At 40.1% G+C, this 27,699-nt stretch overlaps 1 protein-coding gene across 2 annotated transcripts in view; it reads right to left on the reverse strand.

The window, feature by feature from the left end:
- Positions 1–885: 885 nt before the first annotated feature.
- Ubr5 (ubiquitin protein ligase E3 component n-recognin 5) overlaps positions 886–27,699 on the reverse strand; it is a 116,423-nt gene continuing 89,609 nt past the window's right edge. For both annotated transcript variants that reach the window (XM_036208260.1, XM_036208259.1), the window contains exons 41-59: positions 25,465–25,695; positions 24,741–24,814; positions 22,606–22,778; positions 22,410–22,523; positions 21,286–21,506; positions 19,980–20,100; positions 19,784–19,882; positions 16,695–16,938; positions 14,913–15,024; positions 14,303–14,447; positions 13,635–13,765; positions 11,398–11,458; positions 9,520–9,695; positions 9,078–9,162; positions 6,801–6,956; positions 6,360–6,473; positions 4,898–5,042; positions 3,403–3,488; positions 886–1,518 (exon numbers count right to left, since the gene is read on the reverse strand). In XM_036208260.1, the coding sequence (XP_036064153.1) occupies positions 1,306–1,518; positions 3,403–3,488; positions 4,898–5,042; positions 6,360–6,473; positions 6,801–6,956; positions 9,078–9,162; positions 9,520–9,695; positions 11,398–11,458; positions 13,635–13,765; positions 14,303–14,447; positions 14,913–15,024; positions 16,695–16,938; positions 19,784–19,882; positions 19,980–20,100; positions 21,286–21,506; positions 22,410–22,523; positions 22,606–22,778; positions 24,741–24,814; positions 25,465–25,695 (2,701 nt within the window). In that variant the 3' untranslated portion in view covers positions 886–1,305. The remainder of the gene's footprint in view (positions 1,519–3,402; positions 3,489–4,897; positions 5,043–6,359; positions 6,474–6,800; positions 6,957–9,077; positions 9,163–9,519; positions 9,696–11,397; positions 11,459–13,634; positions 13,766–14,302; positions 14,448–14,912; positions 15,025–16,694; positions 16,939–19,783; positions 19,883–19,979; positions 20,101–21,285; positions 21,507–22,409; positions 22,524–22,605; positions 22,779–24,740; positions 24,815–25,464; positions 25,696–27,699) is intronic.

Raw genomic sequence — 27,699 nt, forward strand, 5'->3', positions numbered from 1 at the left:
TCACCCCACTGAAGAAAACTGCTAAGTCCTCAGAATGTAAGGGCATTGGTCACATAGTCATTAAAAACAAAAACAAAACCTGTCATTTAGTTTTCTGTTAGTTAACTCAAACTTTCTGTGCCAATTAATGGCCACACTTCACTTTTACTTGTAAAAAAAAAAAAGGGCCCGGCTGGATGCCATTCAGGATTCTCTGCTAACTGTAAAATGTGGACTGGTTTTCTTAATGTTCTTATAGTCCATATGTATATAAACTTTAAAAAAATGTATGAATATAACCATGTCAGTGCATTGCCCTTAGCTTAAAAAATGTACAACTATATAAATAAAAACTGTTTCTTCAATATTACTTGACATTTCTTCTGTAATTTATTTAAAAAAGTAAAATGTAACAAGATACTTAAAAAAAGGCTAGATACAAAAGTAGTTAAGCTGCTCACGAACATTTAAAATTTTCCAAAATGTATTTTCAGTAATCATGATCTTATAAAACATTTTACAGTTATCAGAAAGTGCCCAGCTGAGCACACATAACTGAATTACCTTAGCACAATGTCTGGTTAGGATGAAGGGCAATAGCCTGTCTGACTGCATTGAAACATGGATACAAAGAAAGAAAGGTAACTGTGATAAAGTATTGTGCGTTGGCCCCGTCATATGTACAAAAAAAGTGCCCTCTCTCAACTGAACAAATTACATGCAAAATAGTAGTAGTATCATTTAATATCCTAGAGCTCAATGCAGCTGAAATAACTCGCAATAGAAGTGGTTTTTATAGGTAAAAGTGATTTCGTCTCTAAAATCTGAATGTCAAGAACTTTTTACAAGTTCCATACACATGATACAGAATTGCAGTCAACCACAAATTAAACACCATAAAAAAAGTTAAAATGAAAACACAGAACATACTTAATTTTTTATTTTGAAATTCCCTATTCCCTCTATACAAGAACCTTTGCTGAAACACTTTCCACAAAGGCAGCAGTGAATTTTCAGAACATTTTACATTTCCCCCTCAGCAAAAAAGATAAATCACAGTGTAAATTACGTTGTTCTGCTGTCATCTTTGGCTGGGGTTAGACCTAGAAGATGGCGACTGGCCAACCATCATAGACAAACGGTGCCAGTGCTTCTCAGGCCTTTAAGCTACAAACTCAGCGAGGAATGTTTGCATTTAATCTCTTTAAGGTACCACCAGGGGGGCATGACAGCATTAACTTCCATAAACTTTTATAGACAAATGGGAAAAAAAAAATCTACAAAATTAGCTAGTAATATTACACGGCAATACACACTTTTTATACTCTACACAAAACCAAAATTCTTGGTCTTAATGGCGAGTAGCAATTTTTGTTTGAGAATCTGTTTAGAGGAATAGAGTGGGACATAAAGTCGAGAAATACAAGTATTTGCAGTCGGAAGATGTTGGTCATCTGGTGGTCTTATTGTGATTGAAGGCATAGGTTGAAAACCTTCTTCACTGGCTGGCAATGATGGGCTTGATGTCCAAAAGTAAACCTAAATAAGAACATAGAATTACAATTGTGACTTTTATAGGTTTATAGTCAACCTTAATTCTGGCAACATAATCAACAACTCTGATGTTTAAAACCTAGTTTAAAAATAAAGTCTCACAAACGTGACTGCCCAAGATCAACAACAAACATGCTGAGATGGACGGATGGGGAGGGGAGAAGTCCAGGAAGCTGCAACCATAGACAAATGACTACGGACAACTAAGAAGTGTTGAGAGCAGAATAAACCTCTCCCAGAGAAAGCACACTACATGGTGATTCAACACAGAATGTCTCCCCTGAAAACACACACATCTACATTAACATTATACAGCCGAGCAGGTTTTACATATGTATTTAGGAACATGAACACACACACACACACACAGAAACAGACAGACGGACGGACACTGGGGGGGGGGGGGGGTGTAGAGACCATAGAGACCATGTATTTGACAAAGAGCTAGGAGGGGTATATGGGAGGGTTTGGAGGGAGGAAGAGAGAAATGATGCAATTATAATTTCAAAAAATAAAAAACAAAATATCCCTTAGTTTTAAAATTATTTTCTTTTACTAAAAAACAGAATCAATTATACTTCAATAAACTGCATTTAAAAAAATGTTCAGGGGCTGGAGAGATGGCTCAGTGGTTAAGAGCACTGGCTATTCTTCCAGAGGTCCTGAGTTCAATTCCCAGCACCCACATGGTGGCTCACAACCATCTGTAATGAGATCTGGTGCCCTCTTCTGGCCTGCAGGGATCCATGTAGGCAGAACACTGTACACATAATAAATCAATCTTAGAGAAGATGTTATATTATTTTGTCGTCGTTGTTGTTATTGTTGACTTTAAAGTAATGATCCCAAGGCCCAAGTTTTCTCATCTGACCTGAAGCTGTTGGCCAATGACCTCTAAGAGCCTTTACAACAGCTAACTTCTCTAAGTACCTCTTGGAAAAAAAACATATTTCTAAAGAAAAGAAAAACTAACACTCCCACAAGCTATCTAAATATTTTATCTACTAGCAAAATAACTCAGTATTATTGCCGCTAATATCCACAATACATCAAAATTACACAATAAAATCATATGGAACTCCAGTACCAATTTATTTTGTACAACACACAGTGTAAACAAATGATGCCCAGTAAATGTCAACTGTTACTCTATTCCTGCTACTAAATAAACCAAAGAAATGCTTCTTCGCAGAAATATTTATTTTTATGAATACAAAACACTTTGCAGTGATCTACCTTGTTTATTCATGTACCAATTTTCTGTAACAGAATTTAATCTATGGCATTTACTTTGAACAACTAAGCCCTAAAGTCAATCTAACTTTCCAGAGTAGCTCAGAAACTTAAGTAATTGTGGATATTTCCTAGGAACTTCATCTTAGAAGTACCAGAGCAAAGCTGGTCCCCATTCACTCATTTAATGGGTAAGAAAAATCTTCATGTAAAAAGTTTAAGAATGAATGAGTTGGGGCTAGAGAGGCGGCTCAGCAGCAAAGTACACTGACTGGATGCTCTCCCAGAAGACCTGGATTTGATCTCCAGCACCAAAAAGATGACTCAAAATGACATATGACCTATGACTCTTGTCCCGGGGATCTGATGCTTTCTTCTGGCCTTGGAAAGCACTACATACACATGGTGCACAGGTGTGTGTGTGTGTGTGTGTGTGTGTGTGTGTGTGTGTGTGTGTATGAGAAATTAAAAAACAAGAATGATCAATCAAAATCGATAGTTAAGAGAAATACTAACAGATTTCACATGACTTTTATTGGTAAGCTATGTTCTTCGAGGGAAACCCACCACCCCATCTCCTCAAACACCCAAGACAAACACAGCAAACCCTTGTGTTTCTTTTGTCCTTTAACTTACAAGGTCCTGCCGTTCTGTCATGCTCATTTTCTCTACTATTGACCAGAACCAACGCTTGAACTGGAGAAGCTTGTCAGCGTTCTCTCCTAAGAATATAAAATCACGTGTTGTATTAGATGGTGCTTCTTCTGAATACTGGTAAACTTCTTATATAAACAAAGAGATAGACTTTACAAAAGAGGACTAGAGCTATCTGCATTTTAAAAGCCTTTGAAAATAATCAGGGAATCCTGACTTGAAACCAGTAAAAGCCAAGTTAACTGTCCCCACCCAAACCAACAGTCCATGACTCATCTGTAAACTTGAGTCTTCTCATGTGACCCTAAGCCAGTGCTTCTAAAATCACCGAGTTCATAACCCTGCCATGTGATCCACCTTTTAGGAGGCAGACCCCCATTCACTCACTGACCGCAGGGTGAGAGACAACCCCAGAGAGTGCTGCTCCTCTGACCAGATGCTGCTCGTTTCCTCTGCTATAGTTCTGCTTTTTAAATGAACCAAGTTCTTCTACGTGCTGACACTAAAATGTGTCACAAAACCCATTATATACAAACTAAAAATCACCAAGCATGAAGGTAATAAAAGAGAAAAAAAGGTTTTCAATTTTTTCTGTAATCTGGGCTGGCGTATACCTTTAATCCCAGCACTCAGAGGCAGAGGCAAGTGCGTTCTCTGTGAGATCAAGACTAGCCTGGTCTATGCAGTGAGCTGCACGAGTGCTGCATAGGCCTTGTTTCAAAAACACCAAAAATAATAAAATAAAATTTATAATTTGGTGGAGGCTACTTAACAAAATAGAAAAAAAAATCCGCATTCATGCATGTAGTAACCCTAGTATAACTACAATCTTCCCAATCAACTTTCTAATCACCTTCCAAGAGCTCCAAAGTCTACACTTACCCTGAATGCCTGAAAAAGAAAACAATTTCAGGGCAAATCAAACACTGAGATAAAGCTTATCACCACTTTTTTTTCCCTTCTAGATTCATCATGTGACTTTGTGTCTTTACAATAAAGTGACCCACTTACAACTCTACACAGTAAACATTATGTAATCAAATTCTTTCACTAGCTGAGGCACAGAAAACATTATTTTTGTTACTTTAGTATATAAAAGTCATTTTCTCACCAGAAACAATTTTACTGTGCTCTAAATTTATAGCCATCTTTTTGTTTGGGTTGTGTGTGTGTGTGCATGTGTGCAAGCATGCACATATTTTGTTTTTTAGGCAGGTTCTCACTATGTATCTGAGGCTGGCTTCAAACTTCATATTCTCCTACCTAGGCCTCCCATTAAAAACAAAAACAAAAGAGTAACCTAATTCTAAGCTATCAAAATGTTAAATTTCATTTAATCATACCCTTAAAGGTAATACTAAAAACCAACCTGCCTATCTGCAGGGTAACTTGGGAAAGACTCTCAGATCCAGAACCTCTGAGGACACATTAAGCATGCTCCAGCTTCCTCTCTTCAGGAAGACATGTCGTTTCCTACCTGACTCATCGTTGAAAGAGGTGAAACTGATCAGCATCTGCACATTGACTTCCCCACAGCCGTTCACCAAAAGCCGGAAGTCTTCTGCTGTTAAGTCTTCTAAAGAATTTTTTGGAAGCACATCTAGTAGACCCTTCCTCATTGCCTAGAGAATTTCAAGTTTTTTTCTTTTATTATAACCAGTACTTTACTTTCCATGGCATCTGTTCATATTATTAAAGCTCTACATCAAATTCTAGCTGCATTCTCTAAAAAAATGCTAGTTCTCTAAGAAAAGAGAGGGAAGGCAGGGCTGTAATTTGACTTTCCTCTTTACAGATTCAAGACACCAGGGGAAGAGCTGAGCACAGCGAACAGGCTACAGTTCAGAAGTCACCTAGTATTTTTATATCCCAAGATAAAACTGAAGTTACTTTTTAAATTATATAAATAATGCACGGGTGGCACAGTTGATAGGCATCACTGCATTGCTTCAATTTGGCAAAAGTGCACCCTAAAAAAAAGCACAATTAACCACAAACCTCCCAGACTTAAACCCAAAGTCACTGAAAAATGTTCCAGTGTGTGAGTGTGTGTGAGGGAGGGAGAAAGAGAGGGAGGGAGCGAGCGAGTTGTGTTGTTCCAAGTACCTCCCATACATCAATTGTTCAATCTTACCCTCATTTTGCAGAGAAGGAAACCAGTGCACTAAATAAAGTACTGGTAACCTGCCAGTGTGCAGCTAGAAGGTAGCCAGGGGAGTACTAACCCAGCACAAGAATCACCACCACTCTTGAATTTATACAAGCTTTATCCTAGGAAGGGAAAGCATTAATAGTACAGGTCCGGTGTGTTGCTTTCTGAAAGGGCCTGGATGCAAAGCTGGTTGTTGTCTTGAGAACTTCATTTTTGGGATGCCTCCTCCATTACTGTGCTTAGGGCAATGAAACTGCCGTTAAGCAATAGTCTAAACTATTTGTGTTAACAATATGATAGTAGAAACATGCTTTCCTCTAAAACTTCAGTGGTCATGGCTAGGTGTGCAGGACCAATAAAAACTCTGGGTTGTGACAAGATCTTAGGCTTCCCTAAACAAATTTTGGTGAAGCTTGTACTTGGAATTAAGCTCTGCTTAATACAGCCTCTTCCTTTGCATATGTTGCTAGGGGTATCTTTGCATTTAGTAAATATGACTGACTGAATCCAATGACTCTTTCTAAGTTAGGGTAGTAAATACAGGTGGTGACAGGATCCACTAGCAACGTTTGCTCACCAGAGCTATTTTCTAATCATTACATAATTTCCAATAGTTATACCCAAAAGAACATGAGTACTTAGTCTGAACTCTCAACTTTAGTTATAAAATGATTTTACATTTGAAAATTTGGGCCTTTTGTAGACAGATTACTGGGCTAATTCACCACAATGCAAGAATAAAAATAGCTTCATCACATGACATGGTACTTTTCTAGAAAATACTCACATGTAATGGCTGTTCTGCAACTACCAACATCCTGTGCTCTGCATACTTCCTCACATACTCATAGACATTCTGAGGAGTGACTGGTATATTCACACCATTTGCAATGAGTTCAACCTGTGAACGATTCAGCAGTGACATTTAAAAACAATTCTGACAACAATAACAGCTCATGAGAACTTTTTTTTTTTTTCTAAAATTTTAGGATTAAATGCTGAGTCTTTCTCTGACAAATATCTAAGAGGTGCAAACCTTGTCAGTTACCTTGTCAGCCTAACTGAGTACAAGTCTGTCTCAGTCTGTCTCACTAATCCCTGACTCCTCTCTGTCACCTCTTACAGTGCTCACTCTTGTCTGTATGTATGCACCCTGACTCCTCAGTCCCAAGCCGAATCGTTCTTTATAAAATAAGCCAAACACCAGGAAACTGTGGATTTGCCTTACCTGTCCTCCACCCTCTTCTTTACACAGGTCAATTGCAAATGCCAAGTCCATTGCTGAGAAAACAGCATCAGCATCTGAACTCTGAGATGCCAGGATCAGTTGTCGCAAACTCTCATACATTACAGGGTCAAAAAAAGCAAAGTCATGCCAGTTGACCTAAGGAAATAATCACACAGGACAATCTGAAAAGAAACCTCTTTTCTTGACCCAATAGTAAATGACAGTCTCTGATGACTTTGTCTTTGAGGGGAGGGAAGTGACAGGGACTGAACCCAGAACTGTGTGCATGCTAAGTAAATGCTCTACCACTGAGCTATATCCTAGCCCTAATTTTACAGTGATAAAGGATTTTTCACAAAGAGAGAAAAAATTAATAAACCTTTAGCTTTCACAATTCATTTCCATTCTTTTGTAACAGGAACCAGAAGTTAACTGTTATGAGGTGGAGCCAGCAGCATGCTTTAAGAATCATTGGGAAAGCCAGCTTTCTTTATGGAACAGTGACCACCGTGTAACTACTAAGGTGGCTCTTGACTATGTCATGTGCTCGTGATGGTCTCCACACAACACAGGTTAGTAAATCCCATCTAACTGCTCTAAGAAGTCTGGCAACTTATAAAGGTCACATCACTGAGTTAAACTAAAGTCTACCAGATCTCATGAACTGAACAGTGAACATACTAACATCTTTATTGTTAAGAGCTTTGGTTTTCACTCAAGGTCTATGCACAAAAGCATTTTAGCTGGACATGTCAAGAGTTAAATTGTGGTCCCAGCTAATAAAGAAAATATATACCTCTCATTATAATAGACTCATTTAAACAGCAAACAATAGTCAGTGATTTTTTAAAGACAATTAATTTAGTACTAAAATGTGACCAAACACCCATGATGAGGAGGCCATAGGCCCTAGTGGAAAGGTTTCTGTAATTGTTTTGTTGAATGGTCATGGCATACTTATCAAATTGTCTTCTAACTAATTGTTTATGCCCACACATTTAGTGTTGCTGTCTGCTTGCTGTTAGAGAAGTTTCTTTTGCGGCAGTCAGTTTGACTGCAGACTCAACTGGTCAAAGTACCCAGAATGAGTGTTGACTGTCGTCCAGCCATAAGTGGGAGGTCTGTATCACCCTGCTCAAGGCTCAGAGTCTACTGTGTAAGAAGCAGACTGGGAGATGTGTGTGTGTGTGTGTGTGTGTGTGTGTGTGTGTGTGTGTGTGTGAAAGCTAGAGAAAGCCGCAGTGTAGAAACTGACTGTGGAGCTCATCAAGGCTCTTGAATTATCAAAATCAAACAAGCTCAAGACAGGGCCATCAATACCAAGCCATGGACTTGAGAGCTCACAGTGCCCACATCTCTCTAGCAATTTATACAAGTAATGGTTGATGGGGGTGAGGGGGATAACACAGACCGTTCTCTTCAGTGATTTAACTACTGGTCAAGTGTCCATGCTCCTGTAAACAACCTTAATGACACCCACTAAATCACAAACATAAACCACTTGGTCACAGACAGACATGAAAGCTGAAGAAGGAACTAAAGAGAGCAGGAAGGGGACAAAACAACATGAGGAGATTGGGGGGCTATGACCAAAATCAACTGTGTACACAGGTAAAAATGTCATAATAAACTCATTATTGTGCATAACTACTATGTGCTAATAAAAACCACTAAAGGGGGTATTAGTAGACTACAGCTATAACAATTCAATTTACAGTAGATGTATGTTATAGCCATCTCTGAAAAAGATTCTTATTTCTTTGTAATAGCTTTAGGAATTGTTGTGATACAGCTGAATAGTTAGCAGCGCATGTTAATCTCACCAGGCAATCAGACTATCAACACTTAAAGAAAATAATCTAATTCTATAAGCCATATGAATATCACCCATGTCAGCTCTTTGGCCCCTCTGTGGCACATGTATTTTTCAAGTTAGAATGTTGTTTAAGATTATTTCTATACTCTACTACCACCCACTTGTGACCAATTATGGTAGCTTTGGCTTCCCTAGCAATGTGTGCCAAGCATAGTGCTTGTATCTTTATGAAGTTGTCAAGAGGATTTCTCTTCAGTAAGATTCAGGTTTGTCAGGAACCAACCATAACTGTTAGCAACTTTACTGTGCCATCTCCCCATATACAAAGACTTAGACTATATCATTAAATCTTTGACAATTATAATGCTTTACCATAAACTGAATACTATACAGTGTACCATCATTTAATTTGCAAAAGAAATGTTTACAATTGTAAAATCAGTCATATGCATTAAACTTACTTTTCTACCAAGCAACACTTTAATTACATGCCTATTCAATGTGATAGGACATAGTTCATTTTGCAACAGACATAGTCCAAGAATCCTAAAAATAAGAACAGAAATATAATTTAAATTCAAAACCAATTGTAGAATTAGTCCCACACATACATAAAATATATATAAAATATATTTTGAGAAATCCTCTAAGGATCATTTCTGCCTAGTATAAAGTAGAGTATATATCCAATTTTAAGGCTATGTAGTTTTAGCCAGGGTATGTGGTGACACACCTCGTTCCACAGCCCTGAGAGGTTAGTAGGAAGATCAGAAATTTGAGGCCAGCCTGGGCTACACACAAAGCTTGGGCTAGAGGAGTAGCTCAGTGGTGGAGAACATGCTTAGCATGTGACAAAGCCCTGGTCCAATCCCCAGATTTAAAGATTGAGGACAGTTAGTTTACCTGCCAATGTTTCTGAAACAATTCAACCTTGCTTCTGTGTTTTTGCCGGGTCTCGGAGTGTAGAAGCCTCTCTTCCCGGGCTGGTGAAACAAAGGGGCACTGTCGTCGCCGTCGTCTGTGTCGTCTAAATCCATGTCTACCACACTCCGACTAGAGCCGTGACGCTTTCGGTTTTCCTACAAACAGTCGGGAGAGATGAGGCTCTGGTGCTCATTTGAAAAAAAGAAAGATATAAAATGGTTCTCTGAAATCATTCAAAGTAAAAGAAAAGCAGAACAGAATTCATATTTAAATGTAGTGTATAACAATATTAAATATAAACTCTGAGCTGTAATGACAAACCTTATGTATAGTAAATCTTCATGTCGGCTATTCTAAAGAAGCAGTTGGGACTGGGGCCTCAGACTGATGGAGAGTGCGTGCCTGGCAAGCACAAAGCCCTGGGTTCATTTTCTACTGCATAAACCAGGCATGAGAGCACAGGCCTGTAACTCCAGCACTGGAAGGCTGAAACAGGAGGATCTCCTGAGTAAGTCCCAGGCCACTCTGGGCTAGAGTGAGACCCTCTGTTCAATGCTCAGAAGGCATTCTTACTAGCCATCCAATTCTGGATGGCCAGCCAGTTCCCGCAGCACGCAAATGACGAGATTCTACTGTTGCTGTTCCTCTCTGAACTGCATCTGGACAGTGTTAGGACAGTCTGCTTCAAGTCTACTGACCTTGAATTTGTAAATCTACATCTTAGAAAAAAGTCATTTTCCCAGCATTACTTCGAGTAGTTTTCTATACTAACCTTCCTCCTATCGCTTTCCAAAGACACCATGTCACCAGATCTTTTAGTTATTGCCATAGCCCCGAGACAACACTTGAACTCTGTTTTCTATCTTGTTATTGGCCTCATCCAGTGACTTTTTTTTCTTTGAGAGGTTGTACTTCTACTCCAAAAACTTGTTTGGATCTCTTTCTTAAACCCTGTATTCCCTGCTAGAACTCTATACCATCCACAAGCTCCTTTCGAAGGAGAACTGGTCAGTCCTGTCTGGTTCTCTGTCGACTGAGTAGTTTTGAGCTTAGGAAGATTTGTAGCTGGTACATTTTAAGTATTAGGTTGTGACTCTAAGTTGTATGAAAACTTGCATTAGAGGGGGAAGGGTTTTAACACCACAGGAGTTACAATGCCAATTCTACTTGAAAACTGTTCATTGCGCTATGCAGTGCAGCCTGCATGTGCACAACCTGTGATACTGGGCAGGGCTTCCTAGGCAGGAGTTCTCAAAGGCCTTGGCTATCTTTCAGGTAAAAAGAACAAGGTTCAGCTTTACCTTCCTGCTGAAAAGACAGTGTAATGGCCATTTGTCAAGTTCTGACTTCTCTTTCCAATCTGTGTGCTACTATTTATTTGTTCAGAATTCACAGGTAGGTCCTTTTTGCATTTTGTACTGATTTTTGTTATGTGTGTGTGACCAATGAGAGAGATTATATATAGTAAGTTTGCTCTTAGCTAGCGCTAGGTTAACTATGAAATACAAGAAACAAAGCACACCATACCCACAAAGTGATAGACTGGTTTTTTTGACCTTCAGCATCAACAGCTTCTTGAAAAAGTGGATCCTAAGATCCTATACTGCCTCTTTCCTCTGTTATTCAGTCTCCAAACTAACCCTTAAGTTAGTCCGAGTTCAACCATAAACAGCCAAGGGACTGGTACTATGTTAATATCTAACTCAATTTTATAATTTGATTCTGAATATTTCAACCACATATCTTGCTCTTTCTGCACTGTAAATCATACATTTTATTTACAAAGACATCTCCTGTTTTCTTCCTCTCTTATTGTTCTAACTGCTCATTAACACATATACTAAAAAAATCTCTTACCTGTACCTTTTCCGAGGAGTCTAATAATCCAAGGTCCAAGATACTATCAGCTCCATTTTCCCTAAAATTAAATGAAATCCTTTTTCATTCCATGGAGGTGAAATGTCTGAAATTTAGTATCAAAGTATCTGCTCATATTTATTACACATTTTAAAAACCAATTTAACCCAAAACCATGGAATACGCTTACAACCCTAGTGCTTATAGAGTTAACTACAGAGCAAACTCAAGGCCAGTGCTTAGGCACGTTTCAAAAACAAAACAACCAAACCAACCCCCAAAATGCCACTAACTGCTACATACTATTCAAGACATGGCTACGATTCCCTGACGTAAGACAACATACAGTCTTTATTGGGATGCTAAAACTTTAGCACAAAGCAAGCAATGCAGAAAAATGCTCAGAACACAATTACACCAGCAATCAAATTCTCTAGGGTAAGTCTTATTATACGCCCCTAGTAAATTCACTGTTCACTCCATAAAACCAGATGTTAGTGATGCTCAATGACAAGTACTAAACTGCCAATGCTACCATAGTTTTATAAAATCTTCTTATAAAAAATTTAACTTTCTCTCAATTTTCTGTATAATGGGCTAAGCTACTCTTGTCTGATCACAACTCCAGAGACAAGGCAAGGAAGAAAGAAACAATACATAAAAGTCAAGAGAAGTGCTGGAGAGATGGCTCAGAAGTTAAGAGCACTGGCTGCTCTTCCCCAAAGGTCCTGAGTTCTATTCCCAGCACCCACATGGTGGCTCACAACCATCTGTAATGAGATCTGGTGCTCTCTTCTGGCCTGCAGGTATACATGCAGGCAGAACACTGTATATGTAATAAACAAACAAACAAACAAATCTAAAAAAAAAAAAGGTCCAGAGGAAAATAGCAGTAAAGGACATTATCAGTAGATGGACAGCTCTTAGCTTGGGAAGTGGCTGCTGAGCTCTGGTGCTCAGCCCAGCTGTCTGTCCTACTTCTGGAACTGTAGCTCACTGCATCGTGGTGACCTAAGGCCTAGGATGGACACAGCGGTGGTCCCTAGCTGGAGTGGTGGTCTGAGTAAGAACGGCCCCCACAGGCTCAGATATTTGAACGCTTAGTCACCAGGGGGTGGCACTATTTGAGAAGGATTAGGATGAGGAGGCGTGGCCTTGTTGGAGGAGGTGTGTCACTGGGGGTGGGCTTTGGAGTTTCAAAAGCCCAAACCAGGCCCAGTTCTCTGGCTTCCTTCTGCCTGTGGATCTAGATCACTCAGCCCCAAATAAATGCTTTCCTTTAGAAGAGTTGCTGTGCTCAGAGTCCTTCACAGCAATAGATCAGTGACTAATATACCTAGCATGTATAAGGCTCATAGCACCATATACATTTTCAGACATTTAAATTAATCCATGCTTCGAACTGGCTGAAATTCGTAAGCCAGTGGCATATCTTCATAATATATGTCACCTTGAGTAGAGGGATATTTGGTATTTTTAGATTTCATATTTAAACTAATATACTTTGCATAAGGCAAAGAAAAAACTTGCACAAAATTTTAAGGTAAATTTGGAGCCCTAAAAGGAATATCATACTTAACCCAAGAATTTAGGAGATTTACCAAGATTCTGAGCATAATGTGGTCTCTTGCCATGGGTACTCCCAATCAGGGAATTTGAGGTACTTCAGAGAAATTTCAGATATATCTCTTCTAAATAAAACTGCTTCTAAACCAGACATGGTAGCTCTAAGTCCCTGAATTCACAGTCTGAGGCAGGAGGTTAGGGGTTCAAGACTAGCTTTGTCTTAGGAACAAAACAGAACAATTTTAAATGTCAAATACCTTCTATAACCTAATAAAGCATGAAAATTTTAGCTATTGCACTTATGAGTTATAAGACACCATTTTTTTAATCTGAAAAAGGTATTTGACTTTGCTTTTTGAGATTTTGGTGTGTGTGTGTGTGTGTGTGTGTGTGTGTGTGTGTGTGTGTGTGTTCTGCCTGCATGTATACCTGTGCCCCAAGCTAGAAGAAGGTACCAGATCCTCTGGAACTAGAGTAGCAGACACTTGTTAGCAGCCATGTGGGTCTTGGGACCCAAACCTGTGTCCTCTGGAAGAGCAACAGGCACTCTTAACCACTGAATGATATCTCTCTAGAGCTGTCATTAAGTTTTAGGATATGGTGAAAAGCACACTCTGGAAATAACATAGCTAACGTTTAAACTGAGCTGCCGCTCCAACCGCACACATTACCGTCCATGGGCAATAATGAGCTCCATGGCCTCATCCACTCTTGCCCTTAGAGAATCTTCACTTGCTAGCAGGAGAAGCAGCTGTGCTGGGGACAATTCCAACAGCATGCCCGTGATTTTACTCGCAAATGCCTACAAAAGATGAATAAGTGTTATGTCATCAACTCTGAGTGTTAAGAGCTACAATCAAAAGAAGGCAATCAAAATAAAAAAATGTTCCTGTGAACTAGCAAGGCTTTTTATGAAACTTCAAGGTTAATCAACAATTTAGACAAGGAACACACAGTCCATGAACTAGCAGTTTTGTTGGGTCTGGAATATTTATATGACAGTCTATATTTTTTGCTAACAGATCTACTTCAAAAAGGTTTTATTCACATAAAAATATAAATGAGTATAAAACACAGCTAATTCTTTAACACAAAAGGAACTCAAATTGGGCAGAAGTGAATTGTCTCAAACTTAAGTTTGGTGGGGTAAAAGATTCAAGTACAGTTACTTCCAAGCAACACTTTCTTTTAAAATTTCTTATCACAGTACAGCCTAACATACTCCTCAACAGTGTAGCTGCTTCGTAGCTGACATTAAAGAAGAAAAAAAGGGCCATTTTAATGTAACAGAGAAAGGAGCCCACATCTGCTTAACAGCAGGACAGTGCCCAGGACTCACAGGTTGCATTGCTTGGACTCGGGGGTAAAGCCTCTCTCCAAGGGCCTGCCGATGAGCTGGCAGAGGGTCAGGGTCATCACTAGGGTTCCCCTCAGAAGCAGGTCTGAATGGCCTGGTATCAATGGAAAGCTGTCTCCTGAAGTCTCTGTGAAAGAAGAAAGCACACCTTGGTCAATAGAAAACCAGAGAACATATAGACAGTGCCAACTATGACACCAGGATGGTACAACGTCTAAATACAATATGTTTGAGAAATAAAGATTACCTAGGTTTGTCACTAAAAAATCTACATGTAACATATAATTTGATTTTAATGGAGCAGGACCAGACTCTAAGAGACTACCCATAATTCCTGGAAATTTTAAACAAAAGTAAATGTAGCCCACTTCAACAAGAGAAAATTAAAGTACAGTTTGTCACAATTAAGACTTAATTCAACTAGGAAAGTAATCATGTAATTAAATGTCAAACTGGACTTTGAAATGTCCCAGGTCTGCTAAAGCAGAGCCTTTCCTTACCCACCCAGCACCGAAGCTCCACTGCTCTGCAAGCCTTATCTTCCCACTCATCTAAAATGCCTGTGCTGAGTCAATACTGAAATCCGCTGTACCTGTCCCGGTCTCTCCGAGACCCTGCTCGCAAGCCGCTGCTCCTCCTCATTTCTCTCTCTCTGTCTCTTTCCCGGTCTCTCTCTCCCCGGTTCCTCAATCTTTGCATTAAACCTACAAGAAAAGATGAACGGCAGGACATTACAATAAAGACAAAAAGATAACAAGCTTTTACATTCAGTCAGCGCTGGAATGAGACCAGGAACAGGAGGCTGCTGGCGATCATTTCCTTGCCAATTCCTCTCTCTGGGGTGGGTGCTGTGTGCGCATACACGACATCAGATGTGTCTACTGCTGCGTAATGTGTGCTGTTTTTGACGCAGGCTCTCTCACTGAAACTTGCCATCCCATAACATGGTTGTAAGCCCCTGCAAACCACACCCAGTTTTTAATGTGCTGGGGATTTAAACTCAGATTCTCCTGTCTCTCAGCAAGAGCAGAACACCTCTCCAGCTCCTTGGTTTTTGAAGATTACTGTCAGTTGTATAGAATGTGAACTGTTTTCCCCTTGTCATGTCAAACTATGAAATAGCATGCAACAACTACTGCTGGACTGATTTAACTATAACAGCGCTGAGGTGTCTTACAGTCGAAGCCGCTGAATGAATGAGTACCTTTTGCAGTCTCGGTTTTTGGCTTTGCATATTATAGACTTGCCAGAACATTAGCTATTATGAAATTCCAATGCTCAGTCCCGACCATGGCTTTTCCTTTCATTCTTACAGCTCACCTGCCCTTGAGTATGGCTTCTTAACAATGTTTGATAAAGAGATTTCTAAAATGTTAAGATTTTCCAAGTCTCCTCATTTAAATCTATTAATCTACTTTTATCAGAAGTTAAATGGTAACAGTCATGAGTAAAGACTGGCACACGCTCCATTTGTTCACCCTTTATTGCTTCTGCAACCCAGTCAGTCTCCACGGATATGGCCAATGAGATACAGATGTAGCCTAAGTGATTAGGAACTTCCTCTGCCTAATTACTCCAGCCACCCATGTACAAGACTGGCCATGTCCTAACCCTGCCTGGCACACGTTACCCATTAGCCTCTCCTACAGCTTTTGTCATGTTCACAAAGCTTCAAAGAACCAAGTGAAAATTAGGTCAGAGTTCTAACCACCAAGTGTTGGTTCATAATGAGGTTGCAATGCTCTAAGATGTTAATAAAGCCCTAATTTTATTTATTTTCTTATTTAATTTTTTTCATTTTACATATCAACTCCTGTTCCCCCACCTCCCCCCATCCTCTCCTCACAGGCCTCCACTGGGTAGTCAACACAGGCTGGCACATCAAGTTGGGGCAGGATCAAGCCCCTCCCTCCCCTGTGCATCACAATAAAGCTCTGTCTTTAAGAGGAAAAAAATCCTACTGAAATTAAACTAGTAAGCATAGTGACATAGTTGGTCTCCATGTGGTCTCCTGCTCTTTACCGCATGGCATGCGGGCACACTTGGGACTCCGACTCAGAATAGCCTACCTAGAGAACTGTGTTTGCTCTTCAAGTAGCTGCCCCTCTCCTTCCTGGATCTGTAGAATGATCACCTAAGAGGTTACAACCTGTCACCTCCAAACAGGTAACAAGTGAGGTGAGAAGCTAGTGTGATCACAAACACTGAAGAGCATGTTGCAGTAAGAAGCAAACTGTCAAGTCAAGCAGTTTTGTCAACACTAAGTCATGCTCTAGAATAAAGCGCTGTAAAATGTGCAGCTACATGGTCTAGACTGCCAGCTGTGACAGACAAGAGCAGTGACTGCGGTGCTTGACGCCTCTAGGGTACTTACTTGTGTGAGCACCTTTGTTGGCGTTCTGGATACAGTCTAGATTTGGCAACTTTTCATTTGATAAAAATGCTTGTGCGATGGCTGTATAGAAGCTCCGTGCTACACCGCTGCCCTCTCCTGGTTCGTCCTTAAAGGTGACTTTGACTCTGTGGACAGCCATGGGTGTGGTAGCACATCTTCGGCCAAAATGATTGTTGAGCTGTCTCATGGTCTGCTGAATGAGAAGATCCCGGTCCCGATCGACCTGTTCAAATGCACCCAGTAGTCAATCGGTGCTGAAACCACAGAGTTTTCTAACTACCGTCTCACCTTCCCTTCTAGTTTAAACACTACAGAGAAATCTGAGGTCTCAGACGCTTTCACACTCTAAATATACATCTTTCCAAAGCAAAGACTGTCCTGCATTAAATTAGGCTAATGGAATTTAACTCAATTTAAAGCCATTCTTTCAAAGAGCCACCAGAAGCCGGGGCATGGTGGCGCACGCCTTTAATCCCAGCACTCATGAGACTGAGGCAGGCAGATCTCTGAGTTCAAGGCCAGCCTGGTCTACAGAACTAGTTCCAGGGCAGCCAGGGCCACACAGAAAAACACTGCCTCAGAAAAACAAACTAAACAAACACACACATAAATAAGTGAAAAAACAAAGACCTACCAGACAACATCAATCCTATTCATTTGTTACACAAGAATAAATTCCAAATGGATCAGAGATGTGAACTTTTTCTCTTTTGATATGCCTTGGTATATAATCCAGGGTAGCCTGGAATTTATTCTATAGGAGAGCCTCAAAATAATGAACTTCCTACACTACTGAAGCCCCAACGCATATAACTCCCTCAGTGACAGAAAATGTAAGTGTGAAAAATAACCCGCTGGAGAAAAAAAATACTTGCAGATTCCAGCACACAGACACACTGAGTACATGTCACCTAAGGGCACTGATAAACAGCTACTACAATTTGAGGGTTTGGCAAGGTGGCTCAGCAGCTACAGGCACCAGGCACCAAGCTGACAACCCAGTCCAGTCCCCGAAGAGCCATGACAGGAGGGAGGGGCTCGCAGCCGTCTGCATAGGCTCTGGCCAGCACCACACACCGTGAGATTCATGTTTGGAACATGGGCCTTTAAAACAGCTTCACTTGTTTGTTTGTTTGTTTGAAGGGAAGGCTTCATTGTGTGGCCCTGGCTGGCCTGGAACTGACTCTGTAGACCAGGCTGTCCTTGAACTAAGAGAGATCCACCAGCCTCAGCCTCTCCAGTGCTGAAATTAAAGGTATATGCCACCATACCCATCTGAAAAAAAATTATTTTTAACTTGGAAAAAAAAGTAATTTTACACTAAAAATTGGGCATAAATACACCAAGAATTCATTAAAAAAAAAAACATATCCTAAGAAAATAAAGATCCTAAATACATGAAAGGTTTAACTTTCCTTAAAATAAGAAATTCAAATTAAAACTATATGTAGCTATCATTTCTTATAAAATTCTGACAGTAAAATGATGAAGAATCAAGCCTTTGCACGTGGATATTATCTTTAGACAACATAGCTACTAACTAACCTTAAGCTACTCTCAATAATCATTTTAAACCAGGTGTGGTGGATCGTGCCTGTATAATCCCAGAGGTAGGAGAATTGCCTGGGTGATAAAGTGAGTGAGTCCCTGTCTCAAAACAACAAAAAGAAAACCTTTTATTGGTGGTAATAGTAATGATGTAATTCTACTGTAAACTGTGGGATAAAAACAAATAATCCACCAATGGTGAGAAGCTGTGTATTCGGTCTGAAGAAAGGGTATCTTCAATTTGAATTCAAAATCTCAGTATGAATTTCACAGTAATTTCTTAAAGGCCTAGAAATAACCACCAACCTAGTAGAATACATAACCTCAGATCAGAGCCTGTTTTTAAGCTTACAAACGATTTCTTAAAGAAACAACCAATGTAAGGCCTGTGGCAGGAGATACCTAAGACACTGGAAGGTAACAAGGAAGGCGACTATAGATAATATTAAAAAGACATAAAAATAGAGGGGGACAAACAAATTAAGCATCAATAACAACAGACTGAATGGAATTCAATACACCAGAAGATTTTTAGCTCATGTTTATGTAATGAAATGTGTGTGTGTACATGTTCATATGTCTGTGCATACATGTGTACAGGTATGCTTGCCCATGCAAACGTGTGTGAAGGCCAGAGGTTGACATTGCATTTATTCTTCTATCATTTTCTACCTTATTTTTCTGAGATGAGGCTCTCACTGATGTCAGCAAGACTAGGTGACCAAGGACTCTGTCTCTGCCTCCCCAGTGCTAGGGTCAAAGGTATGGTACATGCCACCACACTTGGCTTCCTAAGTGGGTATAGGAGATCTGAACTCAGGTCCTCATACTTGTATGACAAACACTTTACCAATTGAACAATCTTTTCAGTCCAAAACTTCCTTTTTTAAAAAACAAAAAAAAAGCTCCATTTATAAAAGATGCTAGGAAACAAATTCCCAATGACTGCCCACTCCCCATTACTGGTCTAAATTTTGTGATCATTTCTTTAGAATTTTAATTATAAGCACATAACCTTGAGCAGTATTTATTATCTACGTGTTTCAAAAGTTGTGAAGTACTGAACGAAGCACATAGGAATTACTCACAAACTTTAGACCAACAGCTGTGGCATCTGCATGGGACCAGACTAGGTCCTCTGCATATGGGACAGTTGTGTAGCTGGGTCTGTTTGAGGGGCCCCTGGCAGTGGGATCAGGATCTATTCCTGGTACATGAGCTGGCTTTCTAGATCCCATTACCTACGATCAGACACCTTGCTTACCCTTGATGCAGAGGGAAGGGGCTTGGTCCTGCCTCAACTGAATGTACCAGGCTTTGCTGACCCCTAGGGGAGGACTTACCCTTTTGGAGGAGGGATAAGAGGGGGATCTGTGGTTGGTATGTAAAATGAATAAAAAGGTTTTTTTTTCAATTGAAAGAAGAAATATTTAACCAAAACAAAACAAAAAAACCCCAACAAAATAAAAGTTGTGACGTGGTATACTATATAGATATGAGAAAAATCTAAACACCTTTACCTCTAGAGATAAATCCCTTGATTGCTGGTTTCTCAGTTTTTCCATTTCTCTGCGGAACTTTGATTCTTTTACCTCAAAACCACCCAATTCAGTTAAGATCTTAAAGTAAAATGAGAAAAAAATAAATAAATAACCATTATTCATTGAAGCATGTTCTTATCACGCAGAATAGAATTCAAGTACACAAAATACACACGGATCCAGGCTCTGCTCCAACATCTTCCATGAACACTCTGCCAAACAGCTCTAAAGACAGGCGCCAACGTCCCAGCAACATGTCATGAGAGATGAGCATCCCCATGAAACTGCACTGCGGTCTGGGGAAGTGAGACAGGGAGAAAGCAATCAATTCCCCAGACTCCATGCTGGTCAACAGCAACGCCTTTCTCAGTCTTTTAATATTCTCATATCCTCTTTCATGAAGAGCATGCCCACAGCTGCATGCTCCTGATGTGTCCAGGCCACACCATCAAGGCATCCTCCATCTTCAACTTCCATTTTACCTCCTCTCCTCAGAGTCAAATGGCCATTTCCACTTTACTACCCTCTAGCACGTTCATCTGTTATCTTTGTAAGTGATCTTAATTAGAGCCCACAGATAAAATTGAACGTGGCTTCATGACAACCCTATTTCCTAGTAATTTTTATCCATCAGTACCATCTATTTCCCCACTGCACAGATGTAAAGTACACTTTTCCCACTTCTGTTCCTCCAGAATGATACAGTCCACCTTCCTCTGATACGATTTTCTTTCTATCCCTAAAGTTAATTTGCTAACCTTAACTCCCTCTTTCCTCACCAGCTGGAACTACTACTAACTGGTCTTCAGACCTCTAATTCTTTTCTCCCACCTGGTCTACGTGTTCTCACCATCTTGCCATATTATCTTAGTCTAGGCTACTGCAGTATAGAGATTACCCCAGACCCTTCAGGGTTGGGAGACAGTGTCCACAGTGTATCTTGTTCACTCACTGGAACGCCCAAGCATACCTTATTTCATTACTAGCTCATTAACTTGTAAGCAGAAATATTATCTCATGCTTCCAGCCAAGAGTCAGCAAATCACTTGGTGATTACCAACACTAAGCAACAGTATATGCTAGTAACTTATTTAGTAAACAAAAACATACCTCTGTCAAAGATACTATTTGTGAACCCAAATTAAACGTGAGTCACAAATCCTGAAAATTCTATTCTTTCTAGTATTTACATGCTCCCCTTCCCTAAACTGCTAATAAGAAGTCTATACTTGACAAGTTTTAAGACAGTATTATTAAACATTAAGAAAAGTGGCATCCTGGAAACTCAACAAAGGAAAAAGAAGATCAATTTTTAAAAAGTCATAAAGTCCAGAAAACTCAGTATTTAACTATCTGATAGTAAATCAGGGAATCACAGAGGAGTAACAACACTTCCAAAACTTATTTATATATACAAATTTACAAATGTGAAAGAAACCCCTAATAAAAACTCAAAGTGTACCAGGCACAGGGGCACATACCTGAATGATGTGAGGGGCGGCCCTTCACTTTCCGTGAGTCCAATCTCTGCTAGTAAACTGCTTTTCAACTGGGCGGCAACATCATGAGCAGACGGGCCTGGCTTTGAACTCTCAGCTTCTTCAGCCAGCACACTCTGCTCTTCCCCTTCTTTCTTTTGCCGGTTTTGCATGTTCATTACATTTTTTAGATTGGCAGCATAAGACATTTTAGTTGGAAGAACCTATGCAATTTTAGGTTTAAAAGTTACACATTAAGAAGAAAAGAAGATGTTTTCAACTTTAACAGAGCTCCACAGAAATCACATGGGAAGTTAAATCACATTCCCTTTCTAGAGCGTCCACCACCAAATGCAGTCTGTTCTTGTCAGCCTGCATCCTCAGATGACCACAAATTCCAGTGCACTCACCAGAGCAGCTGCAGAGACTCTTCAAAGCAATGTTCTGTTATCCCTCTGGTACTTAATCTCCTACATATTTTCAATAATTTTAGTACTACATTCCCCTTTACCACTTAATTACAAAAACTATTCAGCTATATTTCTCTTATGCTCACTTTAAACATGATACTATCTTTTCCTAGAAAAAGAGCAGAATATAATTTTACCTCTCAAATCAGACATATATATATCTGAAAGCTAAGTAAGTCTGGCATGTAGTTGTATGATAACTAACAATCACCCTTGACAAGCCTTATTTCTTACATAAATGTTTCCTTAGTTATAAAGACTGAGACAGTACCCAAAAGATAGGATTACTGAGGTGTCATTACTAATGCTTCCTTATTAATCTTTATTCTTGATTCAAGTAGCTCAGCACACCGAGGGAAATTGGAAGCTAAAATTACACAGGCTCGTATATAGTAAGTACTTTGGAAACCTAAGTTTTCAGCAGCGTGCATCACCAAGGCTCTGGAGGAACAGACTAAGCATACAAAGAAAGCTGGATGATGTGTGAAAATGAGTTGACACTGTAAGTCAATGAAAGGAACAGTTCTGTTACACTGTGAGAAAAGGACCTTCCGGCACTTCTACTACTAGGGGAAACGAAATATTCCGAATCTCTTCAAACCTGGGTGCTAGGAAAGTGCTAACTAACAAATAGACTATAAACGTTTACTATCTTACCTCAAGGCAGTTTCTGTCCATTGTGACTTCCACTAAGCATTTCCCACTACCAGAAGATGAGGAATAAAGACCCTGACTTGGACGGCCAAATAGATCTTCCTTTCTAGCATTTGGCTGGAATTTTAACAAGACACATAATAGTTAGACTGAACACTTCAAAATCAGCTACAAATGAACATTGGACCTATTAGTTCACCTGCAACAAATGTGGCTGATCAGCCAAGGGTATGGCTTCAGCCAGAGGCACTTCAAATGGGTTTGGGGGTATACATCCAAGGAACGTCATTGAGTCTGAGCGTCGGAAAAAAGGGTGGTTTTGGCCAGTTTCTGCAGGAAGAGATTCATCATCCTTATCATTCAAAGTAGCACCTAAACATTAAAAATAATAACAAAAATTAGTAATTACAAAGGGTAACAGAAAATTCATTTGTTCAATCCAAAGTACTTGGTATCACTTATAAAATGCTATATACTAGAAAGCGAGTTAAGAACTGGATTGGAAACAGGGTCTCACTGTGTAGCAGCCTTGGCTGCTCTAGAACTCACTATGTAGATAAACCAGGCTGATCTGCCTCTACTTATCTCATTATTGACATTAAATGCCTATGACACACCTAGCTTCTGCTGTATTTTTTATTTATTTATTTATTTTGGTTTTTTCCCGAGACAGGGTTTCTCTGTAGCTTTGGAGGCTGTCCTGGAAGTCGCTTTGTAGACCAGGCTGGCCTCGAACTCACAGAGATCCGCCTGCCTCTGCCTCCCAAGTGCTGGGACTACAGGTGTGTGCCACCACCGCCCGACTGCTGTATTTTTTAAAGTGACAATCCAAAATAACTGAATGCATTAAATATCACACAACAATAAAAATGCAAGAATAAAAGCCATAATGAGTACTCCCACTCTATCTATACTGAACAGGCTTCTTACACCCTCTCTTTAGATCTAGAGAAGGGAGCCAAACTACAGCTGTTTCTCAGCATATTCAGGACACACCCTGCTGACAGCCAAGGAGATGATGAAGAGAGGCTGCACTCGACCATTTGCCGACCACACTGGCTGTGCCCCCAGTCAGCCAGCTAGCAGCACTTCTCCTGAATGACTCTGGCAGTGCCTGCTAAGGCTGTGGAAATAGTGGATTATGGCTGGACTTTCAAAAGGAGAAAGAAGAAAAAAAAAAAAAAAACAAATACCAACCACCACAAACAATAACCAAAAACCCAACCCAGATGAGCTGTCTTTCCCTAAGCTAATAAAAGTATTAGCTGGGAATAATGAAACAGGAAACTGGACTGTATATATGGAATATATATATATTGGTTTTTCGAGACAGGGTTTCTCTGTGTAGCCTTGCGCCTTTCCTGGCTGGAACTCACTCTGTAGCCCAGGCTGGCCTCGAACTCACAGAGATCTGCCTGGCTCTGCCTCCCAAGTGCTGGGATTAAAGGTGTGCGCCACCACCACCCGGCTTGGACTATTCATTTTTAATCTTTAACTCCCAACTAAAATAATAAAAAACTACAAGTTGACTCTTTAACAGTGGTTTCTCAACCTTCCTAATGTTGCAATCCTTTAATACAGTTCCTCGTGCTGTGGTGAGCCCAACCATATTATTTTCATTGCTACTTCATAACTGTAATTTTGCTGTTATAAATCGTGACATAAATATCTGTGCTTTCTGATGGTCTTGGGCAACCCCTGTGAAAAGATCATTCAATTCCCCAAGGGGTCATGACCTCCAGGCAGGTTAACAACCACCGTCCTGGGGCTGGAGAGATGGCTCAGAGGTTAAGAACACTGACTGCTCTTCCAGAGGTCCTGAGTTCAATTCTCAGCAACCACATGGTGGCTCACAACCATCTGTAATGAGATCTAGCACCCTCTTCTGTATGCATAATAAATAAATCAATCTTTAAAAAAAAAAAACCACTGTCCTACAAGAAGGTCCTCCAGTTTTGTGGCATTAAAACACAAACTTCTCTTAGTTTCTATTCTCAAGAATAATTTACATTTTCCTAATTCTATCTATTTTACATCAGTATTAATAAAGAAGGAATTAACATTTCCTAAGACTTAAAGCAAAGTAAAATATAAACTAAGAGAAACAAAAAAGGGAAATTCTAAAAGAGAAAGTATGGACTGCTGGAAAATTCCCAATAATTCATTCTAAAATATGAAATGTATAATACAAGGCTGTGCAAGGAAAATTGACAGAGGCGGTAAATGCGACAGCAGAAAAGAGAAATCCCCCAACAGGAAAGTAGGCAGTTTAAGGGCCTGGAGGGACCCGGAGGCAGACATTCTTAAAGCCGTCAGGAGAGTCTGGGCACTGACTTGGATTGGTGTCATCGTCGTTCTCGTGTTCTGAGTCTTCATTATCAATACCCAGTTCCAAAAGCTCTCGCGTCCTTAAAAAGAAAAGTCAGTCGTTTAAATTAAGTACTCGTCTGCTACGGAAGAGAACAGAGGGGAAGGAGAGTGCAAGGAGACACCAGCGATGTCACTCTGGTCCCTGATTCATGTAGCTGTTTGTGCAAGTGTGTCTGTCACAGCATGCACATGAATGGCAGAAAAAAATTTGCAGGAGTTGGGTCTCTCTCTCCACCACGTGGGACCCAAGAATTGAACTCAGGTGGTTAGGCAAACACCTTTACCATCTGACACCTCACCCTGGAATCTACCTCATACCTACCACTACTGCATAGTTTCAGATAATGGGAAATTGTAAAATGATCGGCCTACTTCACAGTAACAAGATAGGCTCAACAGAAGGCAAAATAAATAAGAAAATAAATAAAAATCATTAAATACTGAGTGTCTACATAAACTCTCATCCAAAATATGACAAGATCTCACCAAACAAATTTAACTAGATTCCTGGGTTTTCATCCTAAGTGGGAAATAATAACACAACAGTTAGACAGAGGTTTCTGTCCTACATAAAATATCTTCGTTCTCTTTTACAGTGCTGATCTCCTTAATCGAAACTGGCTGTCTACTTCGAGACCACACCAAGTAAGTAGTTCTCAAACAAGACTCAAGGAAAGTATGGGCATACCTTTTGCGTTCTAGCTGAGGGGTGTCCAATGTTGTCTGCTGATTCATTGCTTTAATCCAATATATGAGGGCTTGGAAAACATACGCCACATGTTTCAGTGAGCACACATCCAACACGGGAAGAACGTCCGAATGCTCATCGTTATGAGATCGCATTAAAGAAAGAGCGTAATTGAGAAAATCTCCTCGAGCAGACATCATCCCCTGGCGGGCGCTAAGCAATGTAGCACGTCTATAGGACAGCAACAACAACAACAAAAGATGTTTACAAAACTGACATTTATGAAGTCTCATAATATGAAAAATTGAGGAATGAGAGGACTGGGCTGAAGAGATGGCTCATCAGTTAAGAGCACTTGCTACTCTTGCTGGGGACCCAGGTTCAGTTCCTAACATCCACACAGTGACTCACAAACACCCATAACTCCATTTCCAGGGGGTATTTGAGACCCTCTTACTGCTTCCCCAGGCACTGCACATGTGTAAAACACTCAAACATAAAATTAAATAAATCATAAAAAGAAAATAGAGCATTTAAATGTTTATGATTTATAGTCCTACACTTCAGGGTCCCTACTACCAGTCTGAATGGGTCTAGATTTGCATTTCTAACAAACTGTGAGCTAAGGCCGCTGATGGAGTTCTGGGAATCATCAAGAAGCATTACCTGTGCTGACTAGTTCTGTGTCAACTTGACATAAGCTAGTCATTTAGGAACAAAGACTCGTCAAAACAGCCACGTCAGATTAGCCTATTGTGTAAGTTTGTGGAGTAGTTTCCTCACATATGTTTGATGTGGGAGGGTCCAGCGCACTGTGCACTGTGCCACCCCAGGGTGCTGTAAGAGAGCAGACTGAGCAAGCCATAAGTAACACTCTCCCAAGGCTTCTTCTGTATCAGGGTCCTGCTTTGAGGGCCTACCCTGGCTTCCCTGGAGAACGGGCTATATCAGCTGTAAGACCAAATAAATCCTCTCCTCGCTACCACATGGTCATGGTGTTCTACCACAGCAATACAAAAGCACACTAAGACACAGCTAAGAATAACATCAAATGTTGGGAATGGGATATGGGCAGCTGAAGGACGGAGCGTGAGGTAGGTCGGGCTACACAGCAAATGTGACACTGGGCTGCCACATGGCAAATCTTTACCTTTAAATGAATAGGAAGGCAACACAAACTGCCATGAAATCTAGCTCCAAAAGATCTGGTAGCCTCTTCTCAATGCAAGAAGTGACATTCACTCACGCACATACACATTTAAAAACAAAAAAAGTGAACAGGGATAAAAATCTTTGAAAAGATTGCTTGATAAGGAATTCTTATCCAAAATATAGAAGCTCGTAACTAAATGAAAACTAAAAGAGCTAACTCACAGCTGTGCAGACACAGGGAAAACTACCAATGAACACATTAAAATAGTCCAACATCACTAGAAATCAGCACAATGACGTGCAGTCTGAAGTGTCCCCACCCTCCCTCGCAGGAGGATTCCAAGTTCGATACTACATCACACCCACCAGAGTAGCTACAATCAAAAGATACAGAGAAACCGATAGCCAAGGTCAGGGTGATCTAGACCTAGCACATTCAAGGCAGAGGCTGGAAGAGCTCAAGCACAAGGCCGTCCACTGCTGCACAGTTCCATTTAGGCCAGAAAGGGGGTGGGGAGGGGAAGGATAGAGAGACACTAAAGCTCTCCCAGATGCTGCTATTCAGAGGATTTCCTTTTAGAAAGTCTGATAGTGTCTCAAATGTTAAACATGTACCATTACCATATGACCTAGCAATTTTGCAACTAGGTAAAATACCAAAACTACTTGGCCACACAAAACCTTTACGGAAATATGCAACATCACGCACAATAGTGAAAAGGTAGTAATACTCTAAATGCCAGTTGGTGAATGATTAACATTTTTAACCAACTGTCGGAATATTTTTGAGTTATTCACACATATTAAACATGGTTGAGCCAAAAAGCCATTGTGTTAAGTGACAGAAGCCAGTCCTAAAAGACCATGTAGTATATGATTCTATTTACATGATATATTCATAATCTACAGACAGAAAACAGGATAGGAATGACCACTAAGGTGTGTAAGATTTCCTAAGGAAATGATGAAAATGTTCCAAATTTGTAATGAGTCAATAAATCATAACCTTAATAGAATAAATTATATACATACTACATGATTATAATGTAATAATGATCAAGATTGGGGGAGGGCATACAATGC

This window comes from Onychomys torridus, chromosome 16 (assembly GCF_903995425.1).
Source record: "Onychomys torridus chromosome 16, mOncTor1.1, whole genome shotgun sequence".
NCBI classification, from domain to species: Eukaryota; Metazoa; Chordata; class Mammalia; order Rodentia; family Cricetidae; genus Onychomys; species Onychomys torridus.